General features: G+C 36.1%; 1 protein-coding gene across 1 annotated transcript in view; it reads right to left on the reverse strand.

Moving 5' to 3' along the window:
• MCM10 (minichromosome maintenance 10 replication initiation factor) overlaps positions 1 to 19,488 on the reverse strand; it is a 42,131-nt gene that overhangs the window by 19,324 nt on the left and 3,319 nt on the right. Inside the window, exons 2-10 of the mRNA XM_074194107.1 lie at positions 17,116 to 17,210; positions 16,197 to 16,547; positions 13,987 to 14,091; positions 13,741 to 13,878; positions 13,246 to 13,399; positions 10,700 to 10,865; positions 5,576 to 5,743; positions 4,146 to 4,262; positions 3,032 to 3,231 (exon numbers count right to left, since the gene is read on the reverse strand). Coding sequence (XP_074050208.1) covers positions 3,032 to 3,231; positions 4,146 to 4,262; positions 5,576 to 5,743; positions 10,700 to 10,865; positions 13,246 to 13,399; positions 13,741 to 13,878; positions 13,987 to 14,091; positions 16,197 to 16,547; positions 17,116 to 17,122 — 1,406 coding nt within the window. The 5' untranslated portion in view covers positions 17,123 to 17,210. The remainder of the gene's footprint in view (positions 1 to 3,031; positions 3,232 to 4,145; positions 4,263 to 5,575; positions 5,744 to 10,699; positions 10,866 to 13,245; positions 13,400 to 13,740; positions 13,879 to 13,986; positions 14,092 to 16,196; positions 16,548 to 17,115; positions 17,211 to 19,488) is intronic.

Raw genomic sequence — 19,488 nt, forward strand, 5'->3', positions numbered from 1 at the left:
GGTTAAAGGACTTGCACAGTCACAAACCATAGGTAGAAAGAGCAAGATTCAAACCTAAGCTCAAAAAAAAAAAAAAAGGGTATTTTTCTAGGGCACAAAGCTGTTCCAAAGTCTCAGCATCTTGAATTCCTTTAAGACTGAAACACTTGGGGGCGGCTAGGTGGCACAGTGGATAGAGCACTGGCCCTGGAGTCAGGAGTACCTAAGTTCAAATTTGGCCTCAGACACTTAGTGATTACCTAGCTGTGTGGCCTTGGGCACACTTAACCCCATTTGCCTTGCAAAAACCTAAAAAAAGACTGAAACACTGACCTGAGCTCAAATCTGGTCTCAGACCTCACAAGTTGTGAGACATTGGGCAAGTCACTTAACCCTGATTGCTTTATAAAAACAAAAACAAAAAGACTGAAACATTGAGCAAGTCATTTAGCTTTACTAGAGGCCCAGTTTCCTCCTCTGTAAAATGAGGCAGTTGTACTAGATGACCTTTGAGGGCCATCAAGTTCTAGATATGATCTGAAAAATAACAACTAAAGATTTGACTTAGATTGAAAAAAACTTTCGCAAGGTAGGAAAGCATGATCATTTGGAAATAAAGAATAAAGTTGTATTGCTCCTAGTAAAAATGCCCATCTCCTAATGTACAATAGACATCTTGTAAATTCAAAGTCTTTACATACACAATTCTCCAAGGTTCACTGCATGTAAAAAAACCAAAGGATTTCTACTTTAATGTCTTGTTAGTTAATTTACTTAAACAATAAAGTAATGCAGTAGTTTGTCAACTGACTCTAATGGTGAGATCTAAATGCTACTAAACTATCACCATCCCCAACAATTGTTTAGTTTAATAAATGTTGATCCGGGCACTATACTAAGCACCAGGGATACCAAAAAAGGCAACCAAGAATACCAAGGATACCAAGAAAGACCCTACCTTCAAGTAGCTTACATTCAAAGGGAGGAGATAATATGCAAATTATGTGTAGTCAAGATGCACAAAATGGATACAATGGACTCTGGTCCACTGTTCTTATTTCCTTGTGGTCTTTTGCTAGATTTTGCAGTATGGGGCACCACCTCCCCCAAACTTTTCCTACCACTATATCCTATCTACGTTGAGGTTTTGATTCATTCTTAGAATGGGGTTAGTGGTGGCTAGGTGGCAAAGTGGATAGAGTACCAGCCATAGAGTCAGAAGGACCTGAGTTCAAATCTGGCCTCAGATACTACAAAATTACCTAGCTGTATGGCCTTGGGCAAGTCACTTAACCCCATTGCCTTGCAAAAACCTAAAAAATAAAAAAAAAAGAATGGGGCTAGATTCTGTTCCTCTCTTTTGGAATGACTGACCATAGATAAAGGTATGATACATCACTCCATTCCTCTGCCACCAACAAAATTTGCCTCAGGTACCCTAATTTTTAGGGAATCTACTTGTAGTCAAGAGAGGAAGATCATCTGGGGATCACAAGATCATAATTTTTTTTAGCTGGTCCTCAAATACTCTATCCAACCTCTATATATTACAAATGAGAAAACTGAGGCTAGAGAGGCTAAGTTATTTGTTCAAGGAAGGCCAGTGACAAAATTAAAATTTGAATCTAGAGTTTGTCACCAAATCCACCATTCCTTCTACTACACCCAGCCAGATAAAGGAGTCTGCCACAAAAAGAGTGCTCAGAAAATGCAAAAACAATGACCCTTAATCTAGACAAAAAGAAAAAAACTTGAGAATAGCACTTCAAAAAGTTAAAAAAAAGCTAGGCTAAGGGTTATTGTTTCTATAGAACTCGTTGACTCTCAACTAAGCTAATATAATAGTCTTCCAGTTCACTTGCTGCATGCTTCCAATGTCTCATTCTTTACTTTTTATTCCTTTCAAAAAATATTATTTTGGGGGCAGCTAGGTGGTACAGTGGATAGAGTACTGGCCCTGGAGTCAGGAGGACCTGAGTTCAAATTTGACCTCAGACACTTAATAATTGCCTAGCTGTGTGACCTTGAGCAAGTCAATCTTAAGCCCATTGTCTTAAATAAATAAAAAATTTAAAAATATTGTTTTATTTTGATCCTTGACATTAAAAAAGTAGGCAGTTCCATATGCATAGAAAAACAATGCATAAAAATATAACAAATTCAATATAATTTTCAAAACTGTCCTGTTAAGTGTCTGCTGTGTGCTTTTAAAATATTTCAATGACATTTTTCAGACTATTGCTAACTCCTTAGTCCTTTTAAAAAAGAGAATATTTATCTTATTTAATCCATTCTCCATGTAATTGCCAAAATGACATCCCTTAAACAAAAATGTGATGGAGTTGTGACCTTACTCAGATTCTGAAATCTCCAGTGACTCGATCCTTTGTGTCTGTGATATTTAATGAGCTCCACAATGAAGCCTTCACCTAACTTTTGAGTGTGATTTAATTTTATTCCCCTTCACATACTCTTTGTTCCAGTGATCAGTCTGTTGGCTGTTCCCTCTGCAGAACCATTTATCTTCTACCTCCTTCTACAGTTGTGCATAAGGGTTCCAGGCTTACTCTGCTTCATCTACCTGGTAGATGCACCACTGACTTACACATGGCCTGTTTTGAAAGTTCCAACTATTAATGCTCACTTTTTCTCCTAAAATTGTGTATATACATTATGCTTATTTATCCAGGCATAAGCTGCATTCCATCATTGACCTGTAAACTCCATGAGTATGGTTACTTTATTTTCTCTTCATATCCCCAAGGCTTAGTACAGAACCATGTACATTATACCTGAGGTCTTCTAAAAAAGTATTAGAGTGGGAACACTGAAGAGCAAATAAGTCAGGTACAAGTTTGAATTAGATGAGTGTCAAGATTTTGCTGACTTGAAGGTTTGGCAATTCTCCTCCTCTATCTGACAACTTCTCAAAATGGTTCCAAATATATTAGAAATATGCAATATCATATTCTTATAAGAAGACAAAGGATACATTCATAATTAAGAGAAATCTAACACAATAACAATTAGCAGAGAACCTGAGATGTCTTACACTGAGGCTGCATATGACTCAGAAGAGACTCCTCCATAGTAAAAGCCATCACGACATAGTCTTTCTTTCAAGCTGGAGCCTTTACGGGCAAATTTTTTTGGCACTCGACCTCCGGAGAAGGAAGACTGCAAATCTGCTCGTTTGGCACTGAGTTTCTTATACTGAGACTGGATATGGAACTGACAGTACTCACAGTCATTCTGCAAGAAGAAATAAATATCATAAAAGGGACTGTAACTCCTGTAGTCTACAGGGCCATGAGATGACAATTAATAATAATACCACTTAAATTTCATATAGTTTTATAGTTGATAAAGCACTTTCATCAACACTGTCTCCCTTCACTGTCATAACAGGCATTGTGGGATAATGCAGAGAAGCCAGAAAAGTCTACATTCAAGATCCCCCACTGACATTTTTGGGTTGTGTGATCCTAGACAAAAACACTTAACCTCTTGGCAATGACCTAATGGTCATTCATGCCAAATTTTAGACAAAGATTATCCCATGGGTGTGAGAACCAAAGAGGAAGAAAGCATTATTCTCTTGGATAAATACTGAAGACACAATCGCACTAGATGACTTGATTATTTTAAAACTAAACTTTTAGGTTTACAGGCCCTTGATGTCCTTCATCCAACTATTGAACTTTTAGGCATCTTGCTGTACATTAGTTCATCAATCAAAGAATGGGTTAAGAAAATAAAAGGGGTAGAAAAACTTGAAACCAGTAACTTATGTTCCTTATGCTCTAGGACTACTCAATAGGGAGGACCATTAAACGAATTTGGCTTTTCAAATTACTAGCAGCTTTTCTGCTTTTCCTGTTCCTTATGACTATGGATGGGTAAATCTATTATGTTTAAAGATATCCCTTAAATTCCTTACAAATACAGTAAAAAATTCTGTAATGAAACAAAATCACCAGTTTTTACATTGACACTCAAAAACCATTTGTAACAGACAAAACTCAGTTCTCTCACTTGAATCCTTCCTACTTATAATTAAGAAAAGATAACTCTGAAATAGATACAAGACCATCATCGCTAAGGCAGTCACATTTTCCTTCCCTATTAACACAATCCATCTTATCTCTATTAAATAATAAACCAACCAGATTGACAATCTGTGAACAAGGTTCTCCATTCTTTTTCTTTGCTTTGCAGGTCCCCAAGTCAAGAGCTTCACCCATAATTAAAATTTTCTGGGCATGATCAATAGACAAACATACCTGGAGAGATAAGAAGCTCAATTAAGAAGTAAAAATGAAAATTACAAAAATCAAAAGTTTTAATCAACAAGACAATGTTTTAGAAAGCCTCTCCAATTTTGCAAAGAGTTTATAGTCAATGGTTCATAGGATATGAATTGGTTTCCTAATTTCATAAACAAGTTTCATCATATCATATTCAGGCTATATTATGACTAGATAATGAAATGATATAGGGAATATTAAAAAAATGGTTAATGATGGTCAATTATTAACTACCAAAAGTCAAGAAACAAAACAATGAAGAATAAGCATGTTTTCATTTCCATTAGTTACATATTGTACAGCATTGGCTCAGGTGAAGAAGTTGTTGCTGTTACTATTCTTATTGTGTCTAGAATTTGGGTTTATAGGATTAAGTCCCCAAAATGTCCTGGCTTTACCCAGGAATAACATTTACTTTATAAACCATACATATATATGTATGTTCTGTTGCATTACAATGTCAAACTTCCATGTGATTATTTAAGTTATTTTTGATACTAAAGGGAGTATGTATGTGGGGAACATCTCCTCTGAGTTCAAAGTTCAATTCTATTCTATTTTTAGAGGTCTATAAGATCAATTTCAACATTTTGTAAAGACATATCTAGACCATTTTAGTGACTTCTCTACATTTATAGTATTTGGGTCCTTTGTAATCTGAGAGTTAAAATGTTCACAGCCTTCAACATGTGAATCAAATTAATGTTTTCAATATTACCAAATTTTTCCAATGAGCTATGTATTCTCTAATTTTTTTTTTTAGGTTTTTGCAAGGCAAATGGGGTTAAGTGGCTTGCCCAAGGCCACACAAGCTAGTTAATTTTTAAGTGTCTGAGACCAGATTTGAACCCAGGTACTCCTGACTCCAGGGCCGGTGCTTTATCCACTATGCCACCTAGCTGCCCTTTCTAATTGGGTTTTAATGAAGAAAATTAATTCTTAAAGAGTTGTAGAGAAAGCAGAAGGAGGTAAAAATATTTTTTATTAGTTCAGTATTTTGAAAAAAACACAGGAACAAAGTCAACCCTGGGCTTCTTTAATAAGCCTCCAAAATCTACATAATGTTAAGGATCTACAAAATCAAATGCCACCATATAAATAAAGTTTTACTAAGTCTAAACAAAAAGAATGTTGGATTGTTTGAATAAATTCAATGACTCTTGGATTGATTTGAAGAGCTTAATAAAAAAGAAATTATGTTTAGTATTAATCCAAAACAAATGCTGTTAACAAAATTTGGCTAACTTGAATATATCTTTAGACAAAGAAATCATAGAAATTCTTCTTACTTCATCTGAATTCTCCTTTGGTTTCATGGGGTTGGCATTAAGCAGTCCTATGACAGTGCCTTGCTCAGTCTTCCAGTGTTCTTTGTGGACTTCTCCAAACAAGAACAATGAGACATTTTGGTTTAGGTCACGCAGATCATTCAGTTTCCAGATGCTAAAGGTTTTTCCCTGGAAAAAACATTTTTAAATTTTTTTAAATTCTTTTTCTAGAAAACTGTATTTCATCTTTTTTTAATCCAGCAAATCCTGCCTTCTCTCCCTCTTTTGTCTTCACCGAAAATACCATTTTACATGTTATTATATAGGTAAGAAAAACAAATTTCAATGTTAGCCATCTCCAAAACCAATTTTTCATATATGTATGTATGTATGCATATTATGTGTATAACACACACAAACATACACATGTCTCATTCTGCACTGAGTTCTTCATCTCTCTATCAGGGTAGGGTAACAAATTTCATTATTAATTCTCTTAAATTGTGGATGATCATTTTTTTTTTAGGTTTTTGCAAGGCAAATAGGTTAAGTGGCTTGCCCAAGGCCACACAGCTAGGTAATTATTAAGTGCCTGAGACTGGATTTGAACCCAGGTACTCCTGACTCCAAGGCTGGTGCTTTATCCACTACGCCACCTAGCCACCCCGCCAATCATATTTTCTAATACTTTCTTTTTTTTTTTAGGTTTTTAGCAAGGCAAATGGGGTTAAGTGGCTTGCCCAAGGCCACACAGCTAGGTAATTAGTAAGTGTCTGAGGCCGGATTTGAACTCAGGTACTCCTGACTCCAGGGCCAGTGCCCTATCCACTGCACCACCTAGCCACCCCTTCTAATACTTTCAGAGTTGCTTTTTTTTAAACAAATTGTCATTGTATAAATTATTCTTCTGGTTCTGTTCACTTCACTCAGTGTCATTTCATATCACCTTGGCTAAGTCACTAAACCCAACTGCCTTGCCAAAAAAAAAAAAATGGAAAAAAAAGAAGACTAACACATCCCTTACCTTATTCTCCAATTCTCAACTTCCCCTCTTATTTCCCTAATGGATGAGATGTATTTTTGGACTCAACTTGTGTGTGTACATGTATATTTTTCCCTCCTTTGACCAATTCAGATAAAAGTAATGTTTAAGTGTCAGTAGTTGATTCCTTGCCCCAACCTGTCTGTAAAGTCTACTTGCACATTCTGATTATGTGAGATAATTTTCCCCAGTCTTTTTCCTTGCTGAGCATCACCTCAGTGTATTCCTCTTCCCCTCTCTTTTCATTTTTCTTTTAAGAACATCAAGACAAAGGACTCTCAGGTCTAGTTTAATTAGACTCCCTCTATAACTCTTGATGAAGAGAAGTTTTAGAGGGGACATCTATCACTCTCCAGTACTAGAATGTAAGCAATTTATCCTTGCCTAGTTCTTTGTATTTGTATTTACATTTTATATTTCTTAGATTCTGCATTTAAATTTTTAAGTTTCTATGGAACTTTGGTCTTTTCATCAGGAATACTCAGTTGTGCTCTCATTAAAGATCTATTTCCCCTCTTGGTACATTGTATTTGCTTTTGCTGACTAAGTTATTCTTGGCTACAAGCCTGTATCTTTTGCCTTTTTAAATATCATATTCTAAGCTCACTGCTTCTTTAATGCCTAGGTTTATAGTGTTCAATTAGTCCAATGATTCTCTTCTCAAACTTTTTTTCCAAGTCAGTTATTTTTGCTATAAAATACCCTCTATTTTCTTCTCTCCCCACCCCACCCCCAACATTTTGATTTTCAGTATCTTGCTGCATCATGTAATCATTGGTTTCTATCTGGTCTAATCTAATTCTAATTTTTAAGATTTTGTACCTCATGTCAGGCTGTTATTTCTCTTTCCAGTTTTTTGTCTATAGTTATATCTTTTCCAATTTTTTTCCTCAAGTGCTCTCATTTAATTGATAAAAATCAATCCTTTTTAAACTCTTTTTCTCTTCCAGAACTTGTAGAATTTGTGCCCAAGCTACATTTTGCTCTGAAACTTTGCTTATAGTTGTTTTGGAATCATTTTCTTCTTTTGCATTTGTGTCTTTAAGCATCCTGTCACGTTACAACTTTTTAAGTTGAGATTCTTTTCTTGTTTGCTTTTTCTTCCAGCATAATTCTTGATTCACTCTAAAGGTTAGAGTTTTGAACACTTCTGGAAGGAAGGTCTGAGTTGGTCCTATTGTTAGGATGTTATTTCAAGACCTCAACAACAGCTGAAACTAGAGAAAAGCTTTCAATGTTTCCAAAGTGGTCCAGAATAGGGCAAAGTCTGATCATTATCCCATCTCTGCCCCTCACCACAGCTCTTCAAGTTCACTTTGAGTCAGAATATGAGGAAGAATAAAATGTTGCTGGACTCTATAATTATTAGCCCATGAGGAAGCTCTGCTGTTCAGTGATAGAGCTATAGGCTCCTTGTGATCTGGGATTTCTGCCCTGATTATTCCTCTGCAGGCTGGTACAGAAGGTGAAATGGAGACCTTACTCTGTTCCTTGGTTCTGAGTCTTGTGGGTCACTGTTGCTTACCTCTGGAACTTGTTCTTTTCTTTGTACATATCCTAGGGCCATGACCTATCTTTTTCCTTTCTCAGGCCTAGATCTATGCTTCAGAATTGGGCTATAAGTGATAAAAAAAAAAAAGCTGCCATTACAGTGCCCTGGAACAAGTTTGAGGTTACTCCTGTATGAGTCTGGGACATCTTTCTAGCTTGAAGTATGGCCCTTTCCTGGGCATGCCTTTTGTAGCCCTTTCTGGCCAGACCTGATCCCTAAGCCTGAAGGTCTATCAATCTGTCTCCCTATGCAGAAAAAGAGTCTCTTATGACTTTTTCTTGGATTTTCCCATCAGGATTTGGTCTGGTTCACTGTCAGGATCAATTTGGAGTATAGGAGTAGAAGCTGGGAATTTGCTGCATGCTTCCTTCTTCTCTGCCATCATCTGTTCTTTAATTCTCAAGTCATAAATTTTTATATGATGTGCACAACACTACAAGACTGTACTGAACTCATTTGTCAACTGAAGTTTTCAAAATTGGGAAATAAATTTTATTTTATGAAAAATATATTGCCAATACATTGACTAGAAGTTACTACCCAAGATTTGATACTATTTTCCCATTCTTAAAAGTACAGAAAATGATACAGGACGGTGAAATAATTTGATTAATTCTACAATAGCAAGCTAGCTGCAAAGAACCCCGGGTCTCTAATTCTAGGCTTATATTTTCATTTTTAGATCAGTATTGTCTCTTCAGTGAAATATAAAACACTACTAACATATTAAACACTACATATCACATTATTAACCTACCCTAAATAGAAAGATGTTATTAGGTCAGTGTATATTGCATTTATCATAGATTTATTCATTTATCATAGATCCATTAAAGAAATGAATGGGTCATTGCAATGCTATCAAAGAATAAAAACCTCATTCCTCTGGGTTTGGAAAGCAATTATATGAAAAACTGGCTTAGTTGACTGTAAAATTTCAAAGCATTTGTCAAGTACCTGAGGAGCCATAATTTAAAATGTTTTACAGTATTTACTTTGCCCCTGAAGTATTTCCATAGGCTACTTCTTCTCAAAGAACCTGAACTATAAATCCTAGGAATAATACCATTTGCTGATGGCCAAAGGTCCAGAATAAACTCAGTATTAGTGCCCTAGTCACAATGAACTATAATCCCTATAAGTAGGCAACTTATTATTCCATGGATTTTATACAATTACATCAGAAGAGTTCACAGCATATTCATATCTATTTCCATCACCTTTATAACACATGTCCCTGTTAAAGCCTGGCTATAAAAGGTAGAAAAAAATCAAAGCACAGAGGAACCAAGAGTCAGACTAGGACAGATTTCAGGAATACTTTTGCCTTAAAAAACCTGCTTTCAAATAGAAAAATACAACTCAGACAACCTAAATAGTACATGGAAACACAAAGAATAAAAAGATAAATAGAACAAACATGAAAATTGTAGGATATGAGAAGAGGAAGGGATCTAAGCAATTAGCTGGTTGAATCCCCTCTTTTTGTAAGTAAGGAGGGGAACAGAAGTCCAAAGAAAATCAAGACTTTTGTTCATGGTCACACATTTAGCAGCAAAGCTGGGACCAAGCACCCAAGTCTGCATGTCTGAGGACAGGGTTTTCTCAACCACACCATCTTGTCCCAACACATCCCATCATCAACTGAAATTGATAAAGTTCATGATATCTTTTTTTTTTGGCAAGGCAATGGGGTTAAGTGGTTTGCCCAAGGCCACACAGCTAAGTAATTATTAAGTGACTGAGGCTAGGTTTGAACTCCTGACTCCAGGGCAGATGCTCTATCCACTGCACCACCTAGCTGCCCCCTCATGATTATCTTCTTAAATACAATCTACTTTTCCTATGTAGTGCAGTACTTTTAAGATGAATTATTATTGTTAATGGCATCACTAGAACAGACCTTTTCTATAGTTAAGTAGGAAATAAATGGGCAATAAAATACTAAGAATAAGAAAAGTGAGTCTGGGTGACCTGTGTTCAGCTAGGCTGCCTGTTTATTCTCTGAGCCTCAATTTTCTTATCAGTTAAAATGGACTTCTCCCAGTCCCCTTTAGTCTAAATATGATCCTACACACAACTGAAGGAAGAGGAAGGGAATAAGCATCTATTAAGCACTTATCATGTGACTAGAACTGTGCTAAGTTCTTTATAAACATTAATCTCAATGGACACAAGGGAATTAAATGCTTATAAATAGAAATGCTGTAGTCTGACCTATAGGCATCCATTCACATACTTGTTTAGAAACACTGGCCAGGTAGTGCATGACAATGCTCCCTCTTTGATGGTACAAGAGGGTAACTAGGTGGCACAGTAGATAGAGCACCATCCCTGGAGTCAGGAGTACCTGAGTTCAAATCTGGCCTCAGACACTTAATAATTATCTAGCTGTGTGGCCTTGGGCAAGCCACTTAACCCCATTTGCCTTGTAAAAAAACCTAAAAAAACCCAAAGATGTGGGAAGGGGAATCCAGTCAGACCACAGCTCTCAGGGCCTTGGCTTGGCACTGAGTCAAGCTTTCAGCATCAGCTCCTGGGGGTGACTTACATTGTTTGAACTCTGGGGGGTGACTTTCTTCATTATGACCCCAAAGGTCACCCAGTCTACTTCTTCCAGTCTCTCACTGGCCAACTTGCTCTTGAGCTGGGACAGTCTGATCAGTTTCCGGCCAGTCATTTTCCTGTCCATTTCTGTGGAGGACACCCTGGGCCGCCTGGGTTGTAAATTATAACAAACAATCTGATTCATTTAGCCTTACCGAGTATAAAACAAATATGTAGCACTATCCCAAATGGTCTTTTGTGAAAATCCTCCTCAAATGCTGATAAAGTAATGGTCTAGGGTTCCTAAAGTTGTTCCTTCAAAATGCAAACTTAGTTTTTAAATATTTTTTTGGCTTTTTCCTTCTTGTGGTTTTTCCCTTTTGGTTCTGATTCTTCTTTCACAGCATGACTAATATGGAAATATATGTAACATGTATAGCCTATATCATGTATAGCCTGCCTGATATCCTAGGGCTGGGGGAAGAGGGAGAGGAAGAGGGAGAAAATTTTACAAAAATGAATGTTGAAAATTATCTTTACATAAAATTGGAAAAATAAATAAAAATTTTTTTAAAGCCCTATAGAATTCTTAAAAAATCTGGTCAAATTCAACTAAGCTGGGAAGGCTTCAACACAAGTTGGGCAACAAGTTACAAGTCATCAAAGGATTAGCCTAATTTCTGAAAAGCTTAGCAACACATGGATGTTTTTTCTAGTTATAGTAACTAATAAAGCCCATCTACGAGGGCCAATAGGAGTTGGATCTATTCTCAAAGATGCAGTATTCACATGGATAAAACCACATGTCCTTGAGGTATCCACATTAACTTTCTTCTAACATGGACCCTTTTGGTGATTTTGTAACATCATTTTTAAATGTATATAATACATAGGATTACAAAGGAAATATAATGAAGGAGTTATCAAAATAATAAGAAAAAAGAAAAGTCTTCAGATTCCTTAGTCTTGGTCATTTCCCTCTGCATAAGAGCCAATAAATGAATAAAATGCATCCAAAGCTAAGTTTGAACTATAGGGGAAAATGTGATCTTAAAAGTTAAAGTTAAAATAAATCTATGAGTGGGCAGATTATTTTCTTTTCTAATTTTTATAATTTAATACTCCATAAGGCCTGTTCATATTAGATACCTAAATAATTTCACTCTCCTGGATCACCAACCATTTAGATACTACAATATTAGTTTAATACTCACACTGATCCATACTTTGAATTATTTGTTTCCCTACTACTATGATCAATAAGGCTAGATACTGGCTAACATTTCCAAAGACTGGCTGACATTTGGAGGAGATTTTGGGAGTTGAGGGATAGAGAGATTCTTTCTATGGAACTGAAAATATTTAAATCTCAAGAGTGTGAATTCTCCACCTTCAGTAGAAGAAATAATAAAACATTAAAGGGGCTGGGTTTCTATTTGTAGAATGTGTAAAAATACTAATTATCTTAAAGCAACATGAGAATTCAATAGCTATATCTATGAAACACATATATTTAGCTTTAAAAACAAGACAATGGCAACTATAATCACATGGATAGTGTTAAAAGTTTCACATTTGCTTACTTAGACCATTTTATAGCTATACTCTCTACCACTATTACCTACCTAACAAGAAAGTGATAAGCATTTATTAAGCACCTAACTAGTCCAAGGACTGAGGAAAAAAAAAAGACAAAACTAAATAGATCCTGCTATCAAGGAGCATACAATCGCCATATGTAAATGGATGATTTTATATATATAGAAAACAAGGAATTTAAGCAAGGAAGGGTACTGGCAGCCAGAGCAATCAGGGAAGGCTGTGTATAGAAGGCAGGGCTTGAACTGACTCTCCAGGGATAAGGAGAACATCCAAGGCATGAAGAATGAATGGCTGGTAAAAAGGCCCACAGATGGGATAGTGTGTGTGAAGGACAATCAGGAGGCCAGTTTGGCTAGCCTGGAGAGTGCAGAAAGGGAAATAATGTGTAATTCAAGTGTTCTTATCCTGAAATCCATGATAGATTTCAAAAGATTCGTAAAATGGGATGGGAAAGAAATTTATTTTCACTAATCTTTAACTGGAATTCAGAATTTCCTTTAATTATGAATTTTTTAAAAAGTCAATAAATAACATTATTCTGAAAAGGTGTCCATAAAACAAGAACCAATCTGTGAAGGGCTTTAAAAACCAAACAAGAGTTTTTAATCTTATTCTGGAGGCAATAGAGAGTCACTGTAGTTTAATGAGTAGGGGAGTGATGTGGTTAAAATAGTGTTTAAGAAAAATCATTTAGGTGGACAATCTTTTTGACTATAAGATGAGAAACAGTCTCTTTTTTTGTTATAATTATCTATACAGATCTGAATTAAAACTAGAGCTACAATTATATTTATTTTCAAGTTTGATCACCTTAATAGGTTCTATGAAAATTTGTTTCAAAAAATACACTATTTTAAACTAAAAGTCAGTGTCCTATAAAGCAGAAAGAGACATCTAGTGGCATCAATGTGAACTGAGAATAAAAGGGACCATTACAGAATTACTGACCTTAACCTGAGTCCAGTAAATTTTTCCACTGAAACAGTCTGAGGAATTTCACATGATGTTCCAGATGACCCTCCACTAGGTTTGTTTCCAGGAGTAGATCTGAGGGGCTGGGAATATGAATTTGGTAATGATACTGAAAGAGGACTCTTCTGCTCTAAAGAATTAACAATAAAAAAAATACGATTTTAAAAATCACACTGATAAACTCTATTCAAAAATAGAAAAGATAAAATTTTGTCCAAATAATTAATCAATAAGTCTCGAAATAGAAAAAAATCTACAAAACCATTCCCAGTCCCAACTCATTTACTAAAGGTGCCATTGAGGGCAAACCATTGGATAAAGTATCATGGAAGAGATGCAACCTTTCTTCAGAAATAACTAAGAAGATTCATAATTCACAAAAATAAGGAGAGAATGATAAAAGAAAAGATATAAATAAATACCAAAGTTTGTGTTAGAAAAAAGAAATCAATGTGGTCTGGAGTATTATACCTGCAGGTAAAATCTTTGGTTTTGGGGCTACTTGCTTGGGTTTTGGCAGAGTAGAGATATCAAGCTGAGCAGAAAAAAAAGACGATTCCTGAATCTTCTGAACACTTCGCTCCTTAAGAGGGAGGAGTGAAAGCTTAGCTGTTGATCAAAAGTAGAGAGAGATAAGAAAGCATTACCAAGGCTGTTTTGGCAGGGTGTCTGCTAATAGGGATATTTATAGTACTAGGAAAGCATTAGCCTTATTACCAGACGATTTCTGCAAAGGTTTTGGGCTTGCAGACTTTCCAATTGAAGTCAATTTTAGCTGTTCTTGTAATGTCTTCATCTGGTTTTGTAATTTCTTTAATTCATCTGGGAAAGAAAATATATTTGTTTCAGAATCAGATGGGGGAAAAAAAGGTAAAACATGATGAATTAATACCAGAAATTCCATTGCATAGTTCTACTTAAATCCTGAGAATTTCAACACAGAATTAGATGCCTAGAATCTATGGTAAATACTGGTAATTCAAAAAAAGTCCTGTAGGGGACTAATGTGAAACTCAAATTGAAACTGGAGGTCACTACCATATAGAAGGATCCCTGTAGCCACCTATGTGAATTAAAAAACCACATATTAACATTACCTATATTCATAACCTATATCAAACTGCTTGCTATCTTACAGAGGGGAAAGGGAGGAAGAAAAATTTGGAACTCAAAATATTATATTTTTTCATTAAATATTCTCCAGTTAAATTTTCATCTGATTCCAGGGTGACTCGAGGCTTAACAGCTCTGCCATTGTGGGCTAAATCTTCCTTTTTTTGAGGGGGGGGAAAAAAAAACCACAAAAAAACCAAAACAAACAACTCATACCTGGGCTAGACATGGAAGGGAATTTGTATTTAAAAAAACAATTATAAATAAATATCTGTAGATATCAGTACTATTAGCTCTTTTGTGAGTACCAAAAAGTTCAAATATTGATGAAATAGCCCAGAAACCAAAAACTTGATGCCTTATATATTATATAGCAAATGTCAAGTCCAACAGTAGTAGAAACAGCTAACCAAGGTGAGGATCTAAGTTCAGATATGATTAGAGAACATTTCAAAAATGAGATAAACACACTCCTCACTGTTCTTTCTCAAAACTGATCCTTACATAAAAAACTGATGAGGAGAGTGACTACTCTGCTGGTGAGGCACAGTGCTTCTCACACTCTATAATATGACTCAAATAGCATGCATTTATTAAGCACTACTATGCTCACAGTCAATCACTAGGCATTCAAAGGGAAAAAACTAACAATCTTCAGCATCAAGGCTCATATGTTATACTACAGGAAAAGAACTATACCTATACACAACAAGTACAAGTCTTGATTTTTGGAAGAGTGATGAGAGGTTTCCTGCAGAAGTTACAGCATGGATTGAAGTTTTGAAGGGAACAAAAGGTTCTAAGGAATAGGTATGAGGGGAAGCCTATATAAATGTGGGTCAACAGAGATTGAGGGGCATGCATGAGTGCCAGGAAGGATGATTTCACTGGACTGTAGAGTTTTGTAAGGAGAACAATGAATTATGATTGAAAAAGTAGGGATGGAACCAAGTTGTGAAGAATTTTGAAATCTAAACAGATGATCTTCACTTTGATCTTAACAAGGCAAAAGGGAGCCAGTGAAGTGTATTGGGACCTGTCCTTTAGGGGAGTCACTTTGGCAGTTATGTGGAGGATGGACTGGAGAGGGGAACGACTTGAAGCAGCAAACCAATTACAAGGCTATTGCATTAAGTCCAACAGAGAAATGGTTGCGGGTCTAAACTAGGGTGGTGGCTGCTGGAGCAGAGTGCACAGGAGACAGAATGGAAGTTGGGAAAGATGGTGAAGAGATAGAATTAACAAAGCTTGGCAATTTATTGAATAAGGGAAGGTTGAGGTGATATGAGGAGTTGAGAATGACTCCAAGGTTATGAACCTGTGTGACAAGAGAAACGGTGATGCCTTTGATAGAAAAAGGGAAAATGAAATGAGTAATGGGTACTGGGGAAAAATCAATGCTAAAAAAATTTAAAATGCTATAACATTCTATTCATTCTAAGACATTTTGGTGACAACGAGCATTAGTAGTATGTCTCTGCGTACTGTTTTACTATTTTTTGGTCCACATGATTGATTTCTTTTTATTTTTGCAAGGAAATGGGATAAAGTGTCTTGCCCAAGGTCACACTGCTAGGTAATTAAGTGTCTGAGGCCACATTTGAACTCAGGTCCTCTTCACTCTAGGACCAGTGCTCTATCCACTGTGTCACCTAGTTCCCCTTACATGATTGATTTTTAAACTTAACTTACATCTGTGTAAGAGGTTAGCTTGATTAAAACTGACAAACTTAATGGCCTTCATTTAAATTTGTCTTCAACTTAATAATTAATTAGTTGTGTAACAGTAAATGTTAACAATTAGTTCTGGGCACCTTGCAACTCCTGGTGAGTTTTCTCTTGAGTGGGAGCTCGGAGAGGTTCAGGACTTAATTGTCGTGTTAGTGCTGTGTCCTGGGCTTCTTCCTTTTCCTCATCTGTTAGGTCATTGACATCTCCGAAGAGAGTGGCCACATTTTCCTTCTGGTCTCCAGATTCCTCCTCCAGAAGTTCATCAATCTCTTCTTTGTAAGATGCACTGTCACTATCAGCATCAAAGAGCTCATCAAATTCATCGGGTTCTCTGGTTTCCTCTGTCAAGGAGCCACTCTGCCCTGAATTATATTCTAAAGCCGATTCATTTTCCTCCAGCAACTCAGTAAGTAGAGCCAGGTCATACTCTTCCTCTAGAAAAGAGAAGCAAACCAGGGGCAAATCTGAGGAAAACGGTTCTTCAAAAGAAATCAATAAAACAATGAAAGCATTGACATCAGCTTTGAGAATTTTTTTGAAATGTTAACCTTTACAAGGCTTTTAGGAGCTTGAATGACCCTTCTGGCATTCAGACTCTAAGATCAATTTTAACTGCAGAAAAATTTTGTTAGTATTTTTCTTGCTTATCACAAGTTAACTTCTTCTAAGTGCATCAAGAATTTGTTTAAACATTGCCCTTGTTCCACTATTTCACATCTATCCTCACAAAAGTTAGTAAAGAAAAGGAAAGAGATATATTTCAGAACTAGAATAAAAACGTACATTAATCTAACATCAAATGCAACCTACAAAGACAACCTCAACAGTTAGACGGAGAAGATAGAACTGATTTCACACTATCAGTTATGTCTTTATTGAAAAGATTATTAAGATGGTATTTGACTAAGTAGCAATTAGAAACAGAAACACCACAGATTTTGTAAACTAAGAGATAGTTTTTCTTATAAAAGAGTGAAACACAGGAACATTGCTTGGACTTACCATCCATGTCAAGAGCAAACTTGAGAATGTTGACAATACGACAAGAGTAAATATGGGAACTTCAAAGGACAAACCAAATAGGACCATGAGAAATCCTGTGACAAAAACATTAAGTATTAGACAGGTTTGATGGTAGAAAGAAATGATTATTCTATTGCTGGGATGCTAGATTTGGAAAAGCCAACTTTAGCATTATCTGGATGAGAACAGGGTCAGGGAGTCATTCTTTCACTCCCCTGGTAAGTTCTCTAAGATGGTTAGTCTTCCAGAATTTGAATAAGTAAACTCAACTTAGGGATTGTTCTGCAAGTTTCTTTTTATTTCTTCAGAATAAGGACATTTTCATTCATTCATTCATTCATTCATTCATTCACTCAAAACTAAACAAATGTAACTTTTTTGGTCTAATCTAAACAAATGAATAAAAAATCATTTATTGGTTATTTAATAGATAATAGTCATTGCCCTCTAGGAGGTAACATTCTAATAGGAGAAGACAACGTAAGATAGGTTAGCAGTACCCTGGTAAGGGAACTTTGATCTAGGAAGTCAGAAGAATAAGTCAGAACTACCTGCACTAGTATGTCTGTATAAGTCCTCTAATCCTTCCCCAGGAACTATCCTCTCTGGCCTTTTGTGGGTGGCTGAACTTGAGAAAGCAAAAAACAATTAGTGCCACTACTTACTCTTTAATTCCATTCTTCCTTGCAATCTCATCATTCAACTGAATCCATTCTCTTAATATTCTTTTTAACTGACAAATTAAATGACTGTCTCACTCCTCATCTTTCTTGACCTCTGTAAGCTTTGACCCAAAGATCACCCTCTTCTCTTTGATCCTCTCCAGGTTTTACAGACATCATCTCCTGGTTTTCCTACCTATTTGACTAATTGTTTTTTTTAGGTTTTTGCAAAGGCAGTGACTTGCCCAAGGCCACACAGCTAGGTAATTATTAAGTGTCTGAGACCGGATTTGAACTCAGGTACTCCTGACTCCAAGGCCAGTGCTCTATCCACTGCACCACCTAGCCGCCCCCATTTGACTAATTATAAGTCATTTTTGCTGGATTTTCTTCCTTGCCACTCCCATTAACTGGGTGTCCTACAAGGCTGTCTTAAACTCCTTTCTCCCTCTATATTATTTCATTTGATGATCTAACTAGCTCCTATTAATTTAGTTATCATCTCTATGCAAATCATTCTCAAATCTAATTAGCCAGTTCTAATATTTCTCCAGATCTTGAGTCTTGCATCTCTAAGTGCTTACTGGATATCTCAAATTGGATGTCTTATGGGAAACTAAATCTTAATTTGTTCATATTGTGAGTTGATCAGCTATGATGGATGCAGCTCTTCTCAGCAGTTCAGAAACTAGGATAACCCTAGGAAGCCTGTTATGAATAATGCCATTTACATCCAGACAAAAATAACAAAAAACCCACAAAATCTAAATGAACACTATGTTAACTTTTTAAAAATTTATTTTATGCTTATCCTTCCTATCTCATGGTTTTCTTTCTTTTCCCTTAGTCCTAATTCCTTATACATGAAAGACTAATATGTAAACATGTTAAACACAAATGTACATGTACAACTTTCACTAGACTGTCACTGAGGGGAGAGGGGTGGGAAGGGAAGGGTGGAAGAAAATTATGTAACATAAATATTCAAGTGGATGAATGTTGAAAAACTTTCAAAATATGTAATTGGAAAAACAAAATAACAATCCAAAAAAACTTTTTTAAATCTTAACCTGTTCAAAACAGAATTTATTTCTTCCCTTACAGGCAGCTCTTTCCCTTCCTGACCTCTCCATTACTGTATTAAGGGTACCAGTCACCTAGGTTTGCAACCTATTATCACCCTAGAATTCTTAATCTTTCACCTCTCGACCTGCACCCAACCTGTGACCTGCACCCAACCTGTGACTAAATTCTACTTATTTTACCTTTACAACATTTCTTGTGTAAGTCCTCTTCTCTTATCACTTCACACCTGGATTATTACAATAGCCTACTGATTGGCTTTCCCTAACCCACTTGTCCTCCTCTACGCATCAATCAAACTGGTTATTCAAATTAATTCACACTATCATTGTTGGAAGGGATGTGGGAAATCTGGGACACTATTACACTGTTGTCAGAACTGTGAACTCATCCAATCCTGGAGAGCTATTTGGAACTATGCCCAAAGGGCAACAAAAATGTGCATACCCTTTGACCCAGCAATACCACTACTGGGTCTATACCCTGAAGAGATGAGGAAAAAGGGTAAAAACATTACTTGTACAAAAATATTTACAGCAGCCCTGTTTGTGGTGGCAAAGAATTGGGAATCCAGTAAATGTCCTTCAATTGGGAAATGGCTCAGCAA

Source organism: Macrotis lagotis, chromosome 7 (genome assembly GCF_037893015.1).
Source record: "Macrotis lagotis isolate mMagLag1 chromosome 7, bilby.v1.9.chrom.fasta, whole genome shotgun sequence".
Lineage (NCBI taxonomy): Eukaryota > Metazoa > Chordata > Mammalia > Peramelemorphia > Peramelidae > Macrotis > Macrotis lagotis.